The 23,685-nt window shown below is 46.5% G+C and overlaps 1 protein-coding gene across 2 annotated transcripts in view; it reads left to right on the top strand.

The window, feature by feature from the left end:
• The window catches only part of MYSM1 (Myb like, SWIRM and MPN domains 1), a 400,819-nt gene that overhangs the window by 76,319 nt on the left and 300,815 nt on the right, over positions 1-23,685 (top strand). For both annotated transcript variants that reach the window (XM_086952977.1, XM_086952986.1), the window contains exon 4: positions 6,238-6,315. In XM_086952977.1, the coding sequence (XP_086809103.1) occupies positions 6,238-6,315 (78 nt within the window). The remainder of the gene's footprint in view (positions 1-6,237; positions 6,316-23,685) is intronic.

The raw sequence follows: 23,685 nt of genomic DNA on the forward strand, positions 1-23,685 counted from the left end.
GGCTCAATCAATTCGAACTCCAGCATCATCTTTGATGAAAGCCTTGACCTGGTCAGACAACCTGTATATTTTGCTTTTGACAGGTAGGCTGTCACTAGTGCCCATATGATGGGTAGACTATGTTGTCAGACCTGCGGTCCAAGAGAACAGTCCAGCAAGCTGCCTCAGTATCTGACGACAGTCCCTTTGTTGCAGTTCAGTTAGGGTGATGGAGAGTACTGCTCTTTCCACACTTCCTTCCTGGGCTTCAGAGGGTAAAAGACAAGGGAGAGGTTCACTCTCCTCTTCCTCTCCCCCATGTATCACCATCAACATGGTGAGTTCTGCCTTGTCGTGTTGCAACTTGAGCGTGTTGAGTAATCTACAGGGATGGCAGGGGACACCGCTACTTTCTTTGAGCCAGTACCTCTTCCCCACTCAAAGTCAACCACAGCCATAGGTTGTGACATTATCAGCATTGACATTGTTGTGCACCTCCTGTGGTGGGATTTGGTTGGGGGGAAACACGTTTGGTCATAACCAATGTCACACTGAGACCTGTATCTCCTCCACTGCGTTGATTTTTGGGCACTGTTGTTATTTTGCCATGCTTGGAGGCCAGTGAGCCGCCAAAGGTTCAATGTTCCCCCACCCAGAAACATTCAGGTAGCCTCTGTGTACCCTGTGAGATTTCTTGGGGCAGTGTTCAACCCCATCCCTACACTGGCCAAACCCTTGACCTGGTTATCAGTGGGTGCCTTTTGGGGCACACTACATCTCCTATCTTGTGCCCTGGCAAATTGCAGTCAAAACACACCCCTGCCTTCCAGAGGTCAAACGTCCTTTCTTGATACCCCACCCCTTTGAATGGGTTATGGCTTGTGAATCCCCTCCTTTGGCCCCTTATGTGGACTCGTTGGGGCTATCTTTCTTTTTATAAAATGAGTACCAATGAGTTTGGTAATAATAAACATGTTATTCAACACCAAAGATACCCTTGGGGGAACTTACGCTTTACAAATACACATTATGTTTATACCAGCCTCCTTTCCCTGAAAGGGGCCTGACAACACTTTTTTTGGTCACCATCAAGGAGGGCCTATGTGGGGACCCTGGTATGAACCCACTCATCAGCAGTCTTGTCCAGTTCCCTGCGGCTAGACAGTTCAGAGTCCACCAGATGCTGGTGCAACTTCTCCAAGTGACAGTTTGTCAAAATGTGCTCCTTAACAATCAAATTGTAGAGCACTTCAAATGTGTCTACTTTTGTTTCCTTTACTCCAATCATCTACTGCCTTAACAGAAGTATCAACAAAGTCCACCCCGGTTTGTGTCACCTCCTTTTGTTTTGTCCTGAGTTTCTGTCTGTACTCGTCAAGAGTGAGATCAAACACTTTGACAGGTGTTGCCTTCATGTGTGGGTAGGATTTATCCTCGAGTGTAAGCAGTCTATCCTTACAAACTACTGACACTAACTCCCTGAATAGGTTTCACTGGTGTTGTGTACCCACCTTCCTCATCTTGAAAGCTCTCTCGGTTGAGGCCAGCCACTTGTCTATGTCATCCCCCTGGACATAATTCAGTGACAATCCCTTTGGGCAACCTCACACCATTGGCACCCCGATCAACTCCTCCAGTGACCATTCTGCTGCCACCATATTCCTCGGAGTCCACCTCCAGTCTGGACCTCCTCTCTCCAAGTGCCAATCTGCCTAGGCTTTGGCTCTTTCCTCTAGGTCCAGTGCTGCCAGGCTATCTTGCAGGGATCTCTGGCTAGTGATGGAGCCTGCTCTAGAAGCCATCATTGGTCTGGTGTAGGGGGAGAAGGTTCCCACCTGTCCCCCTGCTCCCCCCAGGATACTGTGGGCATCATCGTCGTCGTCGTCGTCGTCGTCATCCATCATCCATCATCCATCATCCGTCATCCTCTGCCCCACTACTTGAGACAATTCCCTCTCCAGGTGTGGATGTGCTCTGTGGGCCTCTTCACAAGGCTTCCATGTTGCCATGTTGATCTTCCTGTCCATACAGAAGGCTCTCAGTTTGTCTAAGGAATAGGAGGACAGGTTGGATATGTCCGCCTCCATGTTTGCTTGCTGGGAGGAGTGACTTCTGATCTTTGCCAAACATTAATAACACGTTTTCAACTCTTTAGAAATGTTGCCAAAACTTCCCAAACTTTTTCTCACTCCTTGAAAAATGGTATTTGCAATTTTCTGAATCAGTCCTTTTTGAAGTCGACAACCACTCAACAACTGTCAGGAGGCACAAGAGCTTTTCTTTGGGTGTCCACTCTAGGTGGATTCTCAGTAGCTCCACTCCAACAACTATATTGTATTGTTAAACACTAGTTAAGGATGCCACTACTAGGCACTATGTGAAGGAATGGAGTATATTATCTGGTGTGCAACTTCACTGTGTAATACACTTACCGTTAGGTTTCATTTGTCAAACCTTCAGCTCAACCCTGGTTAGCTTCTGGGCTCCCTGCTGTTCTCTGACGACATTCCTGGGTTACCGCGAACTCTGGTGCATCGGTTCCTGGGTGCTGCACAGCGACGGTTGGCGGTGGATTGAAGTCTGTAGGCTACCAACTTGCCCCAGCAGGCTTCTCAGCTGCTGTGTCCCTGTGCTGTGACCAGGAGGCCAGCTCATTGTCCTTTAGAGTCTCTTGGCTTTAGCCGGGCTCATGAGCAAGACTTAGCAGGCACACTCCCTCTCCTTTGCTAGTCACCATGTTTAGCAGGTGCAGTCCAAGCCGGTTCAGCCTTTCTTTGCTGGTTCCACGTTGCAGCAGGGCAGTCGGTCTTTGGTCCTCGTCAAGTCGAATATGATTTCGGGGTGCCAGAGTGCCCTACTGATGCTCATAAAATGCCCTCCGGCCAGGAAGCCATTTGTAGACTATGGGCTACCAGATTTCCTTCCACATGATTACCTCTCCCTGGGAAGTGTGGCATCTAGGCATCCCAGGGTGCACCATTATGCCCACTTCCAATATGGCAGGATCCCTCTCCCAGCTTGTTGAGCTCCCTAACTCAGCCCAGTGGTTTGGCTACCAAGAGGGCTACACTACCCTGAAAAACTGGTTTTGCAACTGGCTTTCCTTCAGCTGTCCCAAGTACCAACCTGCCTGCCTGAACAATTGTGCAGCCCCTCTCCCAAGTGTTCCCATTTGCCCATCAATGGCAGTTCTCCTTTTGAAACTCACCTTTTTGCCAACACCCATTGGCTTCCTGTAGGTGGAAAGTGACACCACCTTCTAGAGCAGGATCCTACAGTATCCTTTCCTTGGAGTTGATAGCAAGTCTCCCCAGAAGGGCAGAAAGATGTCTCATCTATAGAACCCATGTGCAACCAGTATGGGCACGGGACTGGAGGCAACAAAGTGGCAGCTTCGCTAAAGTTAAACACGGCATCTTGTTACAATAATTTTGATTTGTGGGGCTTAATGCAACAAGTTGTTTGATCCCTTGCATGACCCACTTTGGTCTCACAGTTCCATAGTTAGCACAGCTGAGGGGTCAACGTATAACCCTGCACTTGCCAATTGAGCAACCGTGTTTTTCCATAGTAAAAAAATCAGTTTGACCGATTTTACTATCAGAATATGTAAAATACATGACATATGTTTCACCCTTCCTTAGGAATCGCTAGGCCTGCCAAAGGGCTGACTTACACATAAAACACAGGAGGTCTGACGTTGCCATTGCTTTAAATGGTAAAGTTGGGCCAGCTGTTGATCTGCTCTTCCAGTCAGTAAATGGCGGGCTGGGAGTCTTGTTTTACTCGTTTCCCACTGAGGGTGGCACAACCATAGCTGCAGTCTCTTGGGGCAACTGTCTAACCTGAATGCCCTCAATACCATTTACTAGGTATTTACATGTAAGCTAGCTGAGCCAATTGGTAGAAGACAATTCAACATATCAGTGTAAGGGTAAGGGCAGAGGCACTGAGGTCTAGTTAACAGGCCTCTGTGCACTCTCTGTCGAAAAACCAGCAATCAGTCGAAATACTTAATGGTGACCATACAAAAAGGGGCATTTCCTACAGTTCAAACGAGGGCACGCCCACAGAAAATATGCCACATGACCTTGTTTTGTGTGTGATTAATTCTTTGGGCCAAGCACACTTCTCATTATTAGCTCTTTTGAGACTTTTTTAGAACATTAAATTGTCCAAAATGTAATAATTTGGATAGATTTCATGGTGTGGTTGAGTTCAGGGAGGGGTGAATGAATATAGGATGTCATTGTGTTGTTAAGTGAATCCGGTACAGTGACAACCTAGCCATTATATCAGTTACTGACTATCAGGGAGCTAAGGGTTTGTTTGTGAGTGTCATCGAGAAACTCCTTGAAAAGGTATTGCTTGTGTTCGCAGGGTGTGCAGTTTCCAGGCTGTGTGGTTGAGGATCAGGAAAACAAATTGGTTTGTCCAGTCCAATGCAATCAGGAAGTGTCATTTGCGGTATAGGCTAGTGGTGAAATTATTTGGTTAGTGCAGTGATGTGTTATATGTTATGACATGCAGGAGCTGGAGAATGCTTCCTATAATGTTTTGGTGGAGTGTTGTCCTGAGATTATCATACCTCAGATATCCTTAGAAAATATTTTGTCTCAACATGGAGGCAGAGTGCTGTGTAGAGGGTTGCAGTCTCAGAAATAGTAAGTTGTAGAGGCAGGTGAAGACCTATTGATGTCTGTGGGGTCTTGAAGAGTGCAGACCTGGGAGGAATATGGATGGCTGTCAGGGTGCTTACAGCTATTTGTGTGTGATTGATGTGATTTAGGTGAATAAGAGAATGACCTTCCGTCTCCTCACCCATGCACACAAAGCCCTACACAACCAAGGCCCAGGATACCTCAACAGCCGCCTCAACTTCTACGCTCCCAAACGCCAGCTTCGATCGACCGGCCACGCCCTTGCCGCCGTCCCCCGTATCCGAAGAGCCACCACAGGGGGACGGTCCTTCTCCTACCTCGCCGCCAAGACTTGGAACTCCCTCCCGACCCACCTCCGCCTGACCCAGGACCACCTCACCTTCAGGAAGCAACTCAAGACCTGGCTGTTCGAGCAGTAGCAGACCCCCCCTCCCCTAGCGCCTTGAGACCCTCTGGGTGAGTAGTGCGCTATATAAATGCTATGATTGATTGATTGATTTGATTGATTGATTGATTGATTGATTATCATGATAAGAGGGAATGGCTAGCGCAGGTTTCAGTGATGAAAATTTAATTTTGTATGTATTCCTGATTCCTGAGTAGATGATGTGATATTTAAGCAGGTGACAAAAGACTGACCACAAAGGGCATCAGGCAGGTATTCAACTTCTGCTTTATTGTAGCAGGGTTTGCAGTCTTTTATCAAGACTGATGTTCAAGATCATGTGATTCAAGTGGTAAAAGTTTGATTAATCCTGAATAGATAGTAGGTCCTCTGCTCATCTTTTCCTTTAAAATGTACAACATTAGCACTCATTTGTTACCCCACCCTACTGTAATGGTAGTTAACAGGTACAATGACTTCTTGCTGGGTTTAGCTAAGAGTCTGAAAAAAGTAAGCTGACTAGCCTCAATTTTGGAGAAGCTTAATAAGAAACCTGTTCTGGCACAAAGAAATAAAATATGTATTTGTACATTGATTTTTTTTTGCTTTTGATTTAGTAAAGGTCTTATATTAAGTCAGTGTTTAAGAATGATTTATATCTCCATATGAAGTTAGGCATTCTCAAAATATGGCATAGGGTTAGGTGCTTGGATTTTGCTCCACTGGAAAATGTGTACAATAAACCCATTTCGAATTGTATGAGCTCACTATGTCACCCATAGGACACTATGGTTAAATCTAGTTTTCAGCTCATTTAGAGGAATAACCGTTATTAAAGTATGGATCTCTGCAAAAAACGGAGCGTAAAGTAGCAAAAATTGCTGGATTACAATAGCTCTGGTGGGCATGGGCAACATAAAATGGATATCTCAGATCTTAAACTGTTTGGACCAAATTATAGATGTTATGAGTTGAATAAGAACATGTTGCTGAAACGGAAATGTGTATAGCATCTGGGTTCTCCTAATATGGAAGTGCAAGTATATTGTTCATTTTGCAGTTTCCACTTTAAAAATGTGCAAAAAAAACAATGAGAGAGTTTTTATGTATCTATTGATTTTAAAAATGTTTTTATTGTTTCTGTTAGTGTTTGTTTCCCTTATGCAAAAAAATTATATCAATCAATCGGAATTTTCTTTAGTGACTTTTCAGATATTACTCCTCTGGTAGGCCACGTTCAGAAAAATTTTGTCCGGAATCCAATGAAGTTGTAAAAAGGCACTTTAAAAGGTAAAACCTTCAGTATGATTTTGAATGACTCAATACTACCCTGCATTCATTGAAAGCCATCTCAAATGTATTTTGTTAGGTAGATACAACATGTTTGTATTTAATTGTGTATAATAATTGTTGGGTGATGGTTATCACTCTTAGCCAAATTTGAAGAAAAAGCCCAATGCCAAGGGCGTTCGTGATTGACTTGTCCATGTATAAGTACGAATATTTACATGCTGCAAATCTAGCAAAGTCTCTGTTGAACGGTATGTCAAAGGATGAACTGTTAGTCAATTACTCATGAATTCTGTGACTAAATTTGTCTGTCTCTTTTTGTTTGTTTGATGTTTTCCTTTGGCTTTTTCATTAGTTTTTTTAGGTGTTCAAAATTTCCTGTAATGTTTTTAGGTATTAATTAAGAGTTAAAAAAAAACAAGAACAGTGAAAGTGTTACATAAGAAGATATGCAGTGCATGGGAAAGCAGATTAAAGCAGGTAGTCCAAAATTATTGCAAGTTTGCTAGAATAAACCATGAGTTTGAACTGAATGTAAAACGTATTTCATGTTCCCTGTTGCAAAGAAGATCATTTAATTCTGTTTTGCATAGTCACGGTCAATAATAGCCAGATTGCTGTGTCCTACTCTCATGAGCATTTTGAATTGGGTATAACTATTAAGTCATAAACTAACTATTTTGAGGCTATATATGTAATGCTAACATATTTCAAAAGGGCCCATGATCTGCTAGGTAATGTTCATTGAGTATGTGCTTAGATTCCCAAACAACAAAAGGAACTAGGAAATACCACACAGAGTACCTCACCATTCTTTCCCCATCTGCTGTGTATTTTGAATAAGGGGTAAACAGATCCTATTATGTTTTCAATCGTCCTCTCTCATGACATCTACAAGGATTACCGACACACCGAAGTCTAGTGCAGTCAGTTTATGAAAGTACTACCGTGATGCAGCCTGGATCACATTGAGAGGCGCCATTGTAGTATCTTCCAAGTAATCAATCACTCAGGAAGCTTTGAGATAAATCCTTGTCTTTATTGCCAACCCGCAGACTTCCGCATAACACACCAGGAGAACGTAACATCTGACATTAACATTCTACGCCAGCACATTTATAGGTAGAATATAGAACTAAACATGAATAATTCTACCTTCTGTATTCTAAAGGAATACTGATATCCGCATTAAATGAATGCAAAGCAAACCTATTAAAACATCTTACCATATACCACACAATATTCTCCCCCTTAAGAAATTGAATGTTTTTTTTTATTCACTTACAAAGTCATTGAAACGAGAAGGTTTCTTATTAACTCTACCACTGGAAGTTTTTGACTTTTGACTCATTAAACACAGAACATTCCTCAGCAACCAAAGGAGTTTGTGAGGAATTATCATGTGCAATACCTTGGGAACCAGATAATGTACCTTCACCTGGACTTGGAATGTACCTTCACCTGGACATTGTCATGAACTAAAATTTGAGAACTAGAGGAAGAAGGATCATTAGAACTAGAACACAAATCACAATCCCGCAACCACCAAAAATGTTGTTGAGGAGTAACACATGAATTCTGACGGGCATTATTAGTGAGAGCCACACAACTCAAATGCCACACTTCACCATTATCAAGCACAACAGTATTATTATTCACTTTAACAACTTGATGAGGTTCGCTAAACCTGCTAACTCCTTTGGGAGTTTTTTTTGCTAGTTTAATACAAACCCATTGACAAATGGAAATATTGGTTTGTTTGCTACCATGTTTTTATATCAAAATGGGTCTTATTCTTGCATTGAGACAATCTAATGTGATGTTTAATACTATCCCAATCACAATGAACACATTTGTTTCTTTTCATCCAACTGGGATTATCCTTAGCAAATGGAATTTTGCCTCTCATGCTAGAAAAACGACTGCAATTAATAGAAGAATGATTGGTCACCCTGTAAGACCAATCCATTTTCATCAATTCATTTTCCCAAACCAAATTAGATTTATTTGAAAGTTGAATAATCCCTTTAATGGTTCTATTAATTCTTTCTACAACACTATTCCCAGAGGGGTTATAAAGTGCAGAGATTTTTTTCTCAATACCTGAAGAGCGCAAGAACTGGACCATTTCATTAGATTTGAACTGAACCCCATTGTCTGTGAGTATAGATGCGGGAAAACCTTCTTTAATTAACACAGCATCTAAAAATGTGATAACATTCAAGGAATTTACACTATCCACAATATTCAGTTAAAACCATTTAGAAAATACGTCAACAAGAACAATAATGTACTTGGTAGAACCATCTTGCCAAGAAATGAGTCCCATGAAATCCAAAGCAACTTCTTGCCAAGGAGCATTTGGACAATGCAAAGGTAAAGAAGGTGGATTAAGAGTTTTATGAGATTTATCTGCAACCTTGCAACTAACACATTCTCTAACAAATCGTTCTACAGCAATATCTGCACCTGGCCACCAATACAAGGCTTTAAGTCTTAGTTTTTTGTGTGTGATACCAGGATGTCCATCATGACATAAACCAATTATTTTCTTTCTTAATGTATTGGGAGGAACCATCCCCTCTCAACACAAATTTATCATCAATACATAATTCATTTCTCACCTCCCAAAATCCTCCGAATTCACCTGTAAGATAATTTTTTTCAACATCAGACCAACCATTAGTAACCTAAGACTTGACTTCAAGAAGAATGGTATGCTCAGCTTTAGCATTAACCCATTCTGAACGTTCAATGCTCCCTTTTAACACAGCAACATAAGACACACTGGCAAAAGAAAACTCATGAATTACAATCTATCTCAGTCAAAGGTAAAGCCATAGGGCTTAAAAAATCGGCAGTTCTATTTTTAACTCCAGGAACATATTTAACAGAGTTTGAAAAGTCTGGAAGTCGCATAGAAAATCTAGCGATCCTAGAAGTGGCTTTATATAAACCTTCTGTGGTAAGGAGTTTAGTTAAAGGTTTATGGTCTGATCTTAAAACAAAATGTCTACCCCACAAACATTTTCTAAAGTGCTCCATGACCCAAACACAGGCTAAGGTCTCTCTTTCAATTACTGAATACTTTTCTTCTGAAGGAGATAATGACCTTGACGCAAAAGCAATGACAACTTCTCTATTGTTCCCATCAATCTGAGTGAGCACAGCACCTAACCCTTTCAAGCTTGCATCAGTAATGACAAACCTGACTGCAGACTGATCAAAACCTTGTAAATTGGGAGCTTTACTGATAGCATTTTTTATGATTTGAAAAGCATGTTGACATTCATCGGACCAATCAATACTGACTTTATTTTTTAAAAGAATCCTCATGGCATGAGTTTTTTCTGAACCGTTTTCAACAAACTTTCAGTAAAATTCCGCTAAGCCCAAAAATGATCGCAGATCATCCTTGGACTTGGGGGAAGGGGAATCAACAATAGCACTGATAAATTTCAATTTAGGTTTGATACCACTGTGACTTACTTCGTGACCTAAATAAGTCGCACTGCGTTCAGCAAACTTGCATTTTGAAATTTCTCCAGTCAAACCTTTAGACATTAAAATATGCAACACTTTTCTTAACCTGCTATTGTGCTCAGGTTTATCACGTCCCATAACAAGGATGTCGTCCTGAAAGAAAGTAACCCCTGGCATATCACCAAATCCCTGAGACATTCACCTCTGAAAGACTGCGTCCACAGAAGCCAAACCGAAAGGCATTCTGCGAAACGGAATGCAACCAAAAGAGGTACAAAAAGAGGTAACATTTCTGCATGATGGGTGTAAAACAATTTGGTGATACGCAGCGGATAAATCAATAGTGGAAAACCACTTTGAACCTCTAGTTATTGAAAGCATTTCATCAATCCTCGGAAGAGGAAATTGATCCACAATGATGTTCCCATTAACACTTCTGAGAGCGACACAAAAATGAATTTTTCCGTTGGCTCGTCTGGCAACGACCAACGGAGAAATCCACTCAGAAGCTTCGATTGACTCAATAATACCTGCATCTTCTAATTTCTTTAACTCAAGTTTGACCTCCTCTCTTGCAATTAACGGAATGTTTCGAACTTTGTGGATTTTTGGAATGGCATTAGACTTGACTCTAATAAGATGAGTAAAACCTTTTAGTTTGCCAATTTTTCCATTAAACACTTCTTTAAATTAATCCATAACCCATTTTTTTGTTTCTTCACAATCGCAAGCTACAAACACTTGTTCAGGACTGTCTAAAATGATACTTAATCCGCTCTGGTCCTTCCATCCTAAAACTGAAGGACCATCCAGTGCAACATATAATTTACATAGCACATGTCTCCCTTTAACTTGGAAATTTAAAACATGGAAACCTAACATATTCATCTTTTCACCTGTAAACTTTCAGGATTGATATCTGTAGATTCTAAATGTGGACTTAAAACACTCACAAATTTCTCGTCCCAAATTGAGCGAGCAATGATAGTGAAAGAAGATCCTGAATCGGCTGCAACCTGTAACAGAATACCTCCAAAATTGATGATACATAAAGGTTTACTTTTATCAGTATCATTTATAGTAAGGACTACCGTTTTCATGTTGGAAAAGGATGAGGAATGAGATCTTTCAGAGTTCTCTAAATCACTTTCAGAAAAATCTGGATTCTCTGTAAGACATGCAACTTGGTTAAACTTCTTAATATTTCTTTTTCTTCTACAAACTTTTGCTAAATGGCCAACAACACCACAATTCGAACCTTTTGTAGACCTGGCATAACATTTGTCTGAACTAGCATTGTACTTGTACAACCACTTCTATAACATGTAAAATTAGTAGTATTTCCTTGAGGTCTTGGAGTAAACTTGTGGTTCGCAGTACGTTAGTAATGAAATTAGACTTTCCTTTAGGCTTTGACGAAACTAAACTGACAGAAGGTTTTTCTGCACTGACTGAAATTGCTTTCGGATAGTTCAGCCTTTTTTAATTAAAGTAATAATAGCCTTAAGACATGAACCTCCTTCAATCCATAGTTTGTCTGGTATGCTTTTGTTTTTTTTGGCAAACAACTAATTGATCTCTTATCATGTTGTCATGAAGTATTCCAAATTTGCAAGGAACTGCAAGAGTTTTTAAGTTAGAAGTATAATCTTCAATGGACTCATTCTCTTGTTGTTTTCTTTTGTAAAATGTACGCCTAGGTATGGCTACGCAAACGATAGGTGAAAAATAATTATCCAAGTCTAAAATTGCACATTTAAAAACATCATTGTCACCAGCTCTTTCTGCTTTCTGCATCTGGTTATAAATTCTTAAACCTTCATGACCCAGACAATGCATAAGAATTCTTTTTTTTCTATCAGGAGATAAATTACCACTATTATTTTCCAAAGTAGCAATATAATTAAGGAAATATTCCTTCCATTCAGTCCATTTACTATAGGTTCATCAGGATTGGTGAGAAATTCTTTAGGTGTTTTTAAATTAATGCCAACCATTACATTGTTAAGATTTGCAGTAGAAGTATTACTTGCTGAACTCCCTTCCATGTCAATAAATTCACGTGCACAGAAATTAAAAGTTTTTTAAATAAACTAACCAGAATTTAATAGTCACAGAAGATGAAATACTTGACTCAGTCGATGAAATACTTGAACTCGTCGAAAATGTAGTGCACAAAAGGAACGCTTATCTTGTAGAAACTGACATGAAATCACTCGTAGCGTTGCTAAGTAACATGAAAGGCAAAAATAAATTTTTGTGCAAACAAAATGGTGGCACTTAAAGGTCACGTAGCGTGACCTGCATGAAAGTCCCAGGATACCTAGCACATACGCTAGTTCATCATCAGAAGGAATGAAAATGCCGGAATCCTCGGAGAAGAGAATGTTGACAATTGAAGGTGAGTGCGAGGCAGCTTTTTCAAAAGATGCGGAAAGTAATGGTAACTGCAACTGAGCTGCGGCCAAAGCAAATATTGTAGGGATAGAAACATGATTTTTTTTACCCTATGTAGTAGAATCTGATGATGATGATGATGACGATAAAAGCATTCATTAAAATCGTCAGAAGTCGAGACAGTATATATCCTGTTGTAATCTTCGAAACGAAGAACAGGAGAAGTCTTCCGGAAAAAACACAGCGGGTCAGGGGTTGGCAGAAAACGATCCCGATCGTCGCCAATTTTCTGTAGTATCTTCCAAGTAATCAATCACTCAGGAAGCTTTGAGATAAATCCTTGTCTTTATTGCCAACCCGCAGACTTTTTTTTTTTATAACCATTTTTATTTGCATTTTTTCATAACTAAACATTACAGTCATGTCAGTAGTAAAGGCCACATTCCCCCCCCCCCCCCACTCCCGCCGCGTCATTACCCAATTTGATGCAGATAGTTTCAACATGAAAAAGACCACAAGGTTAACACTCCACATTATCATCGACAGTCTAAGTGTCATACGATCCCTCTGTGTCCCACTATGGGACTCCCGCAATGCCCCATTACAACCCACCATCCAAGCCGTGATAGTTTCTCCATTTCCCCCAGACTTTGCGAAACTTCCTAGGACATCCCCGCGCTTTATATGTGACTCTCCCAGCCGCCATATATAAGTCTATTCCCCTCCTCCATTCTTCTAACAATGGTACCTCTGGTGCCACCCAGTGTTTCGCTATGTCCCTCTTGGCCACTACCATAGCCAGCACCAGAAAGGCAAGCAGGGGACGCGTCGGGTCTACATCATTCGTCATGCCTAGTAGGGCCAGCTTAGGGTCAATTTGAATTTGGCTCTCCAAGACCGCAGTTAGTTCCGTAAAAATGTCCAACCAGTATCCCTGTATTTTAGTGCATGACCACAAAACATGGAAGAAGTCTCCCCTGGGGTCCTGGCATCTTAAGCACCTTGCATCATCTATCCTCCCCATTTTCTGGAGCCGTACCCTATCAAAGTAAGTTCTATGCAATACATTGAATTGGATAAGACGGAGTCAGGATTTAACGGCCACCTCTCTAGGATGTGTTAACGCTAGTTCCCAGTCAATGTCCTTCATGCCACCCACGTCCGTTTCCCACTGCTGCCGAAGCTTGGCCAAATCACCTAACATGTTGTTCGTGAGGGTTTTATATGTTAGAGAGACCACCTTCTGCTGAATGTGCTCCTGGAGGAGCCTGCCTTCGAGTGGGGCAAAGTCTACCAGCTCTGCAGTGTTAATATTTTGGGCCCCCCAGACATGTTTCAGTCTGATGTATTTGTATCTCTGTGTGGGGTGTAGTCCAAATTCCGAAGTCAGTGCCGCGAACAACTTCAGTTGCCCTTTGGCAATTATGTCTCCTACGTTAGAGATTCCTATGTCATCCCATCATCTATATCCTGTTAGTTTGTGGAGTTCAGCCAGCCACGTACAGTGCCAGATTGGCGTCTGTCTCGAGGGCTTCCTATCCCATCCCGTGCGTTTCGTTGCAGCGTTCCAGGCAAGTAAAGTAATTTCGGTTGCCGGTAGGAGACGTCTCCGGCCAGTCCCCCCATACAGGTAAGAAAGTATGTGTCTGGGCGCTAGCTTGTGGCGCTCTAACGCATAGGAGGAATGGTCGGCCTGTGCATGCAACCAATCATTGATCGGGGCCAAGTCTTCCGCCCAGTAATATGCTTCTAAATTCGGGAGCGAGATCCCCCCGCTGTATTGGTGCCTTTGTAGCGTGGTCAATGCCACTCTAGGCTGTTTGCCCAGCCATATGAAGGCCCGTAGGTCTGCATGTATCTTGGAGAAGACTTTTGGGGGGAGTGGATAATACTCGTTTTGTAGGGCGTACAAGTACTTGGGGAGAATAATAATCTTGTACATTGCCGCGTGGCCTAAAAGAGTGAGTGGGAGCAGTCTCCAACGGTCCATGTCTGCTATGGAGTTCACCATGATGCGTTCTATGTTTCGTTGATACACAATGTTTCTATCAAGGATGAGATATACCCCGAGGTATTGAAAGCCCTCTGTTGTCGTCAATAACCTTCTTGGAAGGTTCGACCATGGTTCCCGCCCTGCGGGGTCATACAGAACCGACTTGTGCCAATTTATTCGGTATCCAGCATAACCACCGTATTGCTCCAATTCATGGAACAGCTCTGGGATCGACGTCCCCGGTGATGTGACATACAGAAGTACGTCATCCGCATAAAGCGAAAACTTTTCCTCAGTCATGTCTTCTTCACTAATTTTAAATCCCCTAATGCCTGTATTTTGGTGAATCCTAGACGCCAGGATCTCAATAGTCAGGGCAAACAAAAGGGGGGGAGAGCGGACATCCTTGCCTGGTCCCCCTTCGCACCCGGAACTCGCATGACAAGATACCGTTTACCCTCACTCTGTTCGGTGTACAGCAGCCGCACCCACTTCTGGAACTTCAGCCCGAGACCGAATTTCTGTAGGACGCCTTCCAGGAACGGCCAATGAACTGCGTCAAAGGCTTTTTCCGAATCGAGGGACAGGAACCAGTGTGGGTCTTCTCTGTCCCGAATTTCTTGCATCCAGTTGTGAGTGCGCCGGGGGTTCATTCTGGTGGCCCTGTCCGGTATGAATCCCGTCTGGTCGAGGTGTATCATCTGCGATATCACCAGACGGAGCCGCATTGCCAGGATAGTGGGCAGTAGTTTTGTTTCCGTATTTAATAATGAAATGGGGCGGTAGGACGCACAGTCCTCTTTTGGTTTACCCTCTTTATGAATTGGGATAATGGTCGCCAGGTCAGGGGGGAGTCTCCCTTCCTGCAGGGCACCCTCATATATCCCCTTCAGGTGTTTCGCCAGTAGGTCCGCTGTACGTTTAAAAAATTCCGCTGGGAAGCCGTTGGGTCCCGGTGTTTTCCCCGGTCGCAGTTTGGCCTGGGCCTCGGAAATGTTGTTGAGGGTAATGTCAGAGTCCAGAGTTCTTGCGTCCTCAGCGGACAGAGTCGGTAGTTCAGTTTGGTCCATATAGTGTATGGCCTCTTCATGTGTCCCTAAATTCCTAGCCTCATAGAAGCTTTCATAATGGTCTGCGAACGCCTCTGCTATGCGTGTATCCGATCTGAGGACCGCTCCCTGAGGGTCTCTAATCTGCTCCACCCACCTCTCTGCACGCTCTTTTTTGCTAAGCCATGCTAATAGTTTACCTGATTTGTCCCCTACATCATACAGGCGATGTAGGGTGGCTAAGGCTTGGGTTTTCGCCTCTCCGGTCACTAGTTCCCAATACTGTGACTGTCTATCCGTGAGTCTCCTAAGTGCCACTGAGTCTCTCGAGGCCTGGTATTCCCTTTCCAAGGTTAGTATGTCCTGTTCTATCAGTTCAGCGTCGAAATGAAGCTTTCTTCGTTCCTCCGCCAGTCTACATTTCGCCCTATCTCTCATAACTGCCTTTAACGCCTCCCAAAATATCACTTTCGAGGTCACCGAGTCCTCATTTTCGGCAATATAAACTTTTATATCCGCTCTCAGACCCCGCAGGACGTTTAGGTTCTGCAGGTCCCACGCCGTCAATCGCAACAGTCGTGTGTCACCTTGGCGTTTCGCCCCCTGTCTGATCAGCAGTGGTGAGTGATCCGATACGCCTCCTGCTTTATATTCTGCTACGTCCTGTACTGTCAGGTATTGTCGGGACATAAAAACATAGTCCAGTCTCGAGAAGACCTTATGGGTGCCCGAGAAGTACGAGTAAACCCTCGACTCCGGGTGTAGCCACCTCCAGACGTCAGTAAGACCCAGGTTAACCGACCATTGGGACAAGGGGGTCTGGGTCCCTTCTCTCTGTGACGTGCCTGGTCTGTCCTGCGTGACATCCAAGACGTCATTAAAGTCCCCCCCTACAATCTGTATAGTGCTGGCCGTTTCAAGTAGTATATCCGCTACCTTTTTTAATGTGGGTGCTTGGAGTTTCGGGGGAGCATAGACCGAGATTATGGTGTGGGCATGCCTGTTCCACGTCCCCTTGATACCCACGTATGTTCCATGGGGGTCTGTCTATGTCTGGGTTATAGTAAATGGAGTGGTCTTTTTTAAAATGATGGCGACTCCTCTAGAGTCTCTCGTGTATCCCGCATGCGCTAGAAGCTTAAAGCGGCCTCTGGCTAGGAAGGCGCAATTGGTACCTTTTAAAATGAGTTTCTTGTAACAATGTGATGTCCGGGCCTACGCGTTTCAGATATGAGTTGACCAGGCCTCTCTTAATCTTACTACCCAGGCCATTGACATTCCAGGACAGAACGCTAAGCCCTCTGCCGCTTTCTCCATGTGTCTCAAGGTCACCTAGCATGATTTGGGTCTCATGTAGTCAGGTAGGCAGTCCCCAGGTATGAGGCGGCCCGTGGATTCATATAGTGTGTACTGCTGCATTCTAGGGCATATCTAGGGGTGTGAGAATGATTTCCAGTGTGAAGGTGTGGCATGAGGCACCGAAAGATATGACTGCATTCAACCAACTTTCCCACCCCCCCCAACCAAAATCCCCACAACAAAACTGTTGACCACTAGGACTTTCAGGTGGTAAAGGTCTGTCGCCCACCCACTGGATCCCAGATTAAACTATTTCCAGGGTTTAAACGTGAGCCCCTGTAGGGTTAATCCTTTTGTGAGTAGCCTGTATATTGTGTCTCGTCTTGCCGGAGTCGAGCAAGACAGTAGGTCCACCAACAATAACCCCATTAACAGTGATATGAGTCAATACAAAAAGAAAAGTGTTTGTAACGTGCGCGTCTCCAGCACCGGTGTGCTGCTGTTACGGATGGCAGTTCCAATCTTCCTCATGATTGGGAGTCTTGTGTTTCAGTATCATGTTTGTCTGTTCCGGTAGCTCCCTACTCCATCTCTCGGATTACCTCGACCAGGGGGTGTGTAGAGCGATCCGTAGAGTCCTCCACATCCGACATAAGTTCATTTTCCAAGCTTCCCGCCTCAATGCCATTTAGGTGAGCCAGACATCCGAATCTGGACCCCTGGTCCGACAGATCAGTTGTAGGCGCATCCCGGCCTCCTCTCCCCCGGCCCGCCGCATGAAGGTCCGGATAGGTTGATGAGTGTGAGCCCCGTCTCATTCTCGGGATTTGGGACCTTTGAGTCTTAGGTGAATTCCTCCGGAAGTTTTCCGCCGCCATTTCTGTTTGGATTCTTCGGCCTTCCTCCACGGCCTCTCGGAGTAGGGGGCGCTCCTCCAGCCACTGCCAGGCCTCCTCTGGTCGGTTAAAGAAGTGAGACTTGCGTTTGAGCATCACTTTCAGTTTCGCTGGGAAGAGCAGCATGTACGAGATATGTAGGTCTCGAAGTTTCGCTTTGACCGAGTCGTAGGATCGCCTCTGCTTTTGGACATCCTGGCTATAGTCAGGGGAAAATCATGATGTCGTGTTCTCCATTTTAAGTTCTCTTTTCCTTCTAGCTTCCCGGAGGATAAGGTCTCTGTCAGCATAGTTCAGGAAGCGTGCAATTATCGTCCGTGGTCGTGCTCCTTCTGGCGGTTTCACCAGCAGTGCCCTATGCGCTCTTTCAATAATGAAACAATTTGAAAACAGGCCTGCGGGAATGTTGTTCGTAGCCAGTTCTGCAGGAAGGCCGCTACATCAGTCTTTTCAATGCCCTCCCTAAAGCCTACGAAGCGGAGGTTGTTTCGCCTCGCCCTGTTTTCGGCATCGTCCACCCTCCATAGCAATTGTCTATGGGATGCCTGCAACTCCGCCATTTCCTTACGAAGGGTGGAAATAGAGTCTTCCGTCTCACCAATTCTGGACTCCGCCGTCGTCACCCTCTCAGTCAGATTCCGGAAGTCTTGGCGTAATAGAAGGACTTGAGAGCCCACCTCGCCTATTTTTGTCTCTAGCGCCGCTCTGGAGTCCTTAATATCTGTCCTGGAGGCCTGGATCGCCTCCAGAAGCATGGCTGTGTCCATGTGTGTTCCCTGGGTCGTCTCCCTTTGTGCCCTCGTCGTGGTGTAGCTCTCGATAGTTTCCTGTCTAGCTAGCCTTGCAGACGGGTCCCTCTTCCCCATTTTGCTTCTTGGTTATGACCAGGGTCTATCGGGGATGTTCAACACGCCAGGGGGGAGGGCGGGAGGTCGTCTTGTCCACTCCTATCCCAACAGCCCCGCGGGGGATAAGCAGGCCACGCAACAGGGACAGGCACGGTTTGCACGATCAAGCACTGCTCTCCGTCTCTCCTGTGCCACGGCTGCTCCCTCAGTCTGCGGCTCTCTTGTGGAATGGGCCGTCTCTTCTCCTGTTAATGGCGACGGGGCCCCCAGTAGGTGCAGTGGAGTGGGTTTGGGGAGCGCGATCCCCATTCAGTTGTGGTGTGTCTCCAGGAGAGCTGGGGGGGCATCGCGCGCGCAGTATTGTGTATCTCGCCACTCAGGCATCCTTCGCCGCGGCGCAGTGTGTCTCCTCCCGGGGCCTCCATAAAGTGGGCAGTGTCGTAGGCCCGATCCCTTATCCGGAGGTCCTCAATTAATGGGGCCCCCCCTCTGCGCAGCACGGCCTCCCCGTCTGGTCATTTATTCCGCCTGCAGGTCTTGTCCAGCGGGCCCCCAGCCCGTTTTGCACTCGTGGGGGGGGGGCGATGGGACAGGAGGCGCTCACTCACTGGCCGCCGCCTCTCAGCTGGGTCCCCCGCTTCAGCCGGTCTCCGTCTCAGGCCGTATCGCGCCCTCTGGGGGTAGGGTGCAGCCGCGCGATCCGGCCAGGCACTCGGGTCCGCGAGGGTTCCTCCTCTGTAACGTTTCGGGCCGGTACCCTTATTGTCTTCCCCAGGATCGGGGAGTGTTGCACCCTGCGCCGCAGCGGCACCTCCCGCCGCTCACAAGCGGCCGCCTCAAGCTCCTTGCCTGGTGGCAGGCCTGCCGGGCGTCCCCTCCAGCCGTCGCGATCGCCGACCCTCTCCGTACTCCAGGCAGGCACTCGCCGGAGACAGTGGTGTGGCGCGGGGGTCCGATTCCTCCTCAACTGGCCTCACCTCCTCTGCGGTCCCGATGTCTGGGGAGCCCCACTGCAAGAGTCTCCGATGCCGGGGTGGAGTCAGAGCCGGGCCGATGAAGCCCGCCCGGCCGAAATCTTGGTGTAGCGACCCCGCTCCGGTGTTCTTCTCTCCTCGGCTGATTACCGGCCTCAATCGATCAAAACTGCTCGGAGTGGCGGCAGCAGAGGTATCGGGCTAGCCCAGACTACAATTTTGGGTTGTTGTATGAAGATTTGGGAGGATATGATGGTCGGATTAGTGGAGCACACCAGGAGCCGAGCCGAGGCACGTCCTACTCCTCCACGCTGCTGGCCACGCCTCTCGCCAACCCGCAGACTTGAGCATAACACACCAGGAGAACGTAACATCGGACTTTAACATTCTACACCAGCACATTTATAGGTAGGATTCTGATAGATACATCTGCCGTGTGGATTCCTCACCTTGTGAATATCCCCCTTGCGTCAGCAACATTCGGAAATTCTTTTTGTAGCTTCGCGCCGACGTGGACGCGGACGTCACAGAGACACGGCTCCGCTCGCGACTCCGCTGACGTCACCGACGCCTACAATAGGCCCACGCCGGCGTGATGACATCAGTTCCCTTTTTTCCGCGTCGTCGACGCTAACGGTTTTCAGGGATCGTGCTGTAGCTTTTCAGTAACTTTGTTACTATTTTCCTGTTATTCTGTATAACATCATATTCTTCGGGATGTCGTCGAAGAAGACTGGTTTCAAGGCTTGCGGCGAGTGTGGCAAGACTATGTCCATCACCGATCCACATGACTGCTGTGTCTGGTGCTTAAGCTCCGACCATGATGTCGAGGACTGTGCTTGCTGCAAGAAGATGACTTCGAAGGCGCTGAGAGAGAGAGAGGCGAAACTCCTTGTGGCTAAGCTAAAGAGTAAGAAGGAAAAGAAATCTTCGAAGTCTCGAGCTCGTCGTTCGAGGTCGAGGTCTCGGTCTCGATCGAGGTCACGCTCGGAGTCGTCTTCAGCTCACGCGTCGAAGTCTTCGAGGAAGAAGCACAAGAAGAGGAGCCATGAGTCGCGTCATCGCTCCGGAAAAGACTCTGGTTCGAGACCGAAGTCCCAGGTTAAGCTCCTGAGTAAGGAGTTGGTGGTTTCGGAGTCGGAGCATGTCTCTGTGGGTGAGGCTTCACAACCAGGTTTGCCCGAATCACAGGAGCAGGTCCATTCTCCAGTTCAATCCAATCCTTCTGGTCAGGAGGTTGAAGGTGAGGAGCAGGGGGCTGGTGAAGTCGAAGATCCGGTGCCTGAGGGTTCGTCGACCCCGGTTCCAGGACTCGTGGAAGAGGTCGACGTCGTCTCGACTCCGCCTCCACAGGAACGTCCCAGAGATTCTTCTCCTGAGTTTCCAGCTCCAGGTCAGGATCCATCTCAGTTCCTGAACGCCATGTTTGGTGTCTATTCTAGGGCAATGTTCCCGTCTGGTGCACCTGTTGGTCCCACGGGTCCTATGGCTTTCAACTTGGGTGTTCCCCAAGCTTATGCCCCTGCGCCCTTCATGCCTTTTATGCCGGCTATACCACCGCATTGGCATTTACCGGCACCTCTGGTGTCGTCGACGCCGAAGCGCTCGACGCCGACTCTGTCGACGCCGGTCACGTCGACGCCGATGCCCACGACTCCGAGGCAAGATTCTGTCCGACCTCGAGCTGAGAAGCCTCGTCCGACGTCGAGTCGATTCCGAACCCGTTGGCTTCGATTGTGAAGGAAAGGTCTCGGAGAAGGGCTCAGAGACTCCTGGAAGAAGATAGGTATCAGTATTCGGATACTGAAGAAGGAGAGTTACGGTATTCTGAGGATCCTTTTGAGGATTTGTGTGAGGCCAGTGGGCTTGAGCTGTCACCTGAATGGGAGTTGGCTTCAGTTTCTAATGTGCCATCAAAGGATGTGGTGCCTTATCACACTGTTATTAAAAAAGCAGCGAGCCTTTTGAACATTACTCTTCCTACTGCTGACTATAAGCCTAACATCTTGACTGAGGTTCTTCATTCTCCCTCGTCAGTGGTTGAGCCTGTGTTGCCCTTCAACGAGGCCTTGACTGAGCCCATCTATGAGGTGTGGAAGAAGCCTTTGTCTGCTCCTGCAGTTTCGAGACCAGTTGCAAGGAGGTACAGAGTGGCACCTGAGGACCCGGCATTTTTATCTGTTCATCCCTTGCCAGAGAGTTTGGTGGTGCAGGCTGCTTGCGCTAAGAAGTCTGCTGGAGCTTTCCCACAGGTTCCTGGGGACAAGGAATCCAGGAAGCAATATCAGGGTGCCAGGAAAGTCTTCTCATCAGCCAGTATGGCATTAAAATCAACCAATGCAACGTGCCTGATGGGTAGATATATCCATGCCTTGATGGATTCTGTCAAGCAGCTTGTTCCGAAGATCCCTGAAGATGACCGGAAGGATTTTCAGGAGGTGATTTCAGACACTCAGGCGGCTGCGAGACAGGTGATTCAGAGTGGCCTGGACACTGCTGATTCGGTGGCAAGGGTCATGGGATCGTCTGTGGCCACCAGGAGGGCCGCCTGGCTTAAGTCATCGGAGTTCTCTGCGGACGTCCAGTCTGCGTTGTTGGACTTACCTTTTGATAGCTCAGGATTGTTTGGCAAGAAGGCTGATGTTGCCTTGGAACGTTTTAAGGACAGTAGGGCCACTGCAAAGTCCTTGGGTCTTCAGTCCAGAGGAACTACTGGTAAACGCTTCAGGGGGTTCGGAAGATCCTTTCGTTCCTAAAGACCTTCCCAGCAACAGCCTCAGCAGCAACAAAATACGCTGTACAAGTCGTACAGGGGCAGACAAAGAACCCGCCCTAGAGGTCGTCAATCCTCCTCCTCCTCCTCCTCCTCCTCCTCTCCTTCCCAACCCCCAGCCATTGCAGCAAAGCAGCCCTAGATCCGCCATTCCGGATCATGTGGACCCAGTGGGGGGTCGGCTTACTCATTTCCTACAAGATTGGGAATTAATTACATCGGATCTTTGGGTTCTCAATCTTGTAGGGAATGGGTATGCACTTCCTTTCCGGGAATTCCCTCCCAATTACCCTCCTTGCCAGGGTTTTTGTTCGGAGGACCACCTGCTTCGCCTGCAGGAAGAAGTCCTGGCTCTTTTCAAAAAAGGTGCAATAGAGGTGGTTCCAGAGCAGGAGAGGGGTCAGGGGTGCTACTCCCGGTATTTCCTGATCCCCAAGAAAGATGGCAGGCTTTAACCTATCCTGGATCTCAGGATCTTGAACCTTTACCTGAAACAGGAAAAGTTCAAGATGCTCACTCTTGCGCAGGTTCTTCAAGCGCTGCTGGAAGAAGACTGGATGGTGTCAATCGACTTGCAGGATGCGTATTTTCATATTCCCATCCTGAAGTCGCACAGAAAGTATCTCCGTTTTACGGTGGGGTCACAACACTACCAGTTTGTGGTTCTTCCGTTTGGTCTTACTACTGCTCCTCGAGTCTTCACCAAGGTGATGGCGGTGGTGGCAGCTCATCTCAGAAGATCGGGGATACATGTGTTTCCGTATCTAGACGACTGGCTGATCAAAGCGGAGTCGTCGGAGAAGGTGCTCCATCATCTGCAAGTGACAACTCAGTTGTTGCACAGGTTGGGTTTTTCGATAAATGTACCCAAATCTCACCTGGTGCCCTCGCAGCACAACCTGTTCATAGGTGCGGTACTGGACACTACTGTGTGTCGCGCATTCCCTCCCCCTCAAAGGATTCGCGACATTCAGGAGATGATTCCTTTGTTTTTCCCTGGAGCGGTTGTTCCAGTCCTGAAGGTCCTTCGTCTGCTCGGTCTGATGGCTTCATGCATCCTGTTGGTCAACCATGCACGCTGGCACATGAGGGCACTCCAGTGGTGCCTCCGCAGGCAGTGGTATCAGCACAGCGGAGATCTCAGGGAGTCAGTGAAGATCTCCAGAGAAACTGCAGCGGATCTGTCTTGGTGGAGTGTGGAAGGCAATCTGTCACAAGGAAAGCCTTTTCAGATTCCTCCTTCGGTTGCCACAGTAGTATCGGACACGTCCACCCTCGGGTGGGGTGCTCATCTGGGGGACCTGGAGGTCAAGGGTCTTTGGTCTCCAGAGGAAAGGTTGCTTCACATCAACCTCCTGGAATTGCGGGCAATTCGTCTGGCGCTCAAGGCCTTCCTCCCTTCCCTTCGCGGTCAGTCGGTCCAAGTCCTAACGGACAACACGACCGCGATGTGGTACATCAACAAACAGGGAGGAGTAGGGTCGCAGTGTCTCTGCAGAGAGGCTCTGCGTCTCTGGTCCTGGGTTCAGGACCATCAGATTTGTCTGATGGCAAATCATCTGGCCGGAGTTCAGAACGTTCGTGCAGACAGTCTCAGTCGGCAGTTCTCTGCCGATCACGAGTGGAGGCTCCATCCAGAGGTAGTTCACGACATCTTT

The sequence above is a fragment of the Lissotriton vulgaris genome, chromosome 1_1, assembly GCF_964263255.1.
Source record: "Lissotriton vulgaris chromosome 1_1, aLisVul1.2, whole genome shotgun sequence".
Lineage (NCBI taxonomy): Eukaryota > Metazoa > Chordata > Amphibia > Caudata > Salamandridae > Lissotriton > Lissotriton vulgaris.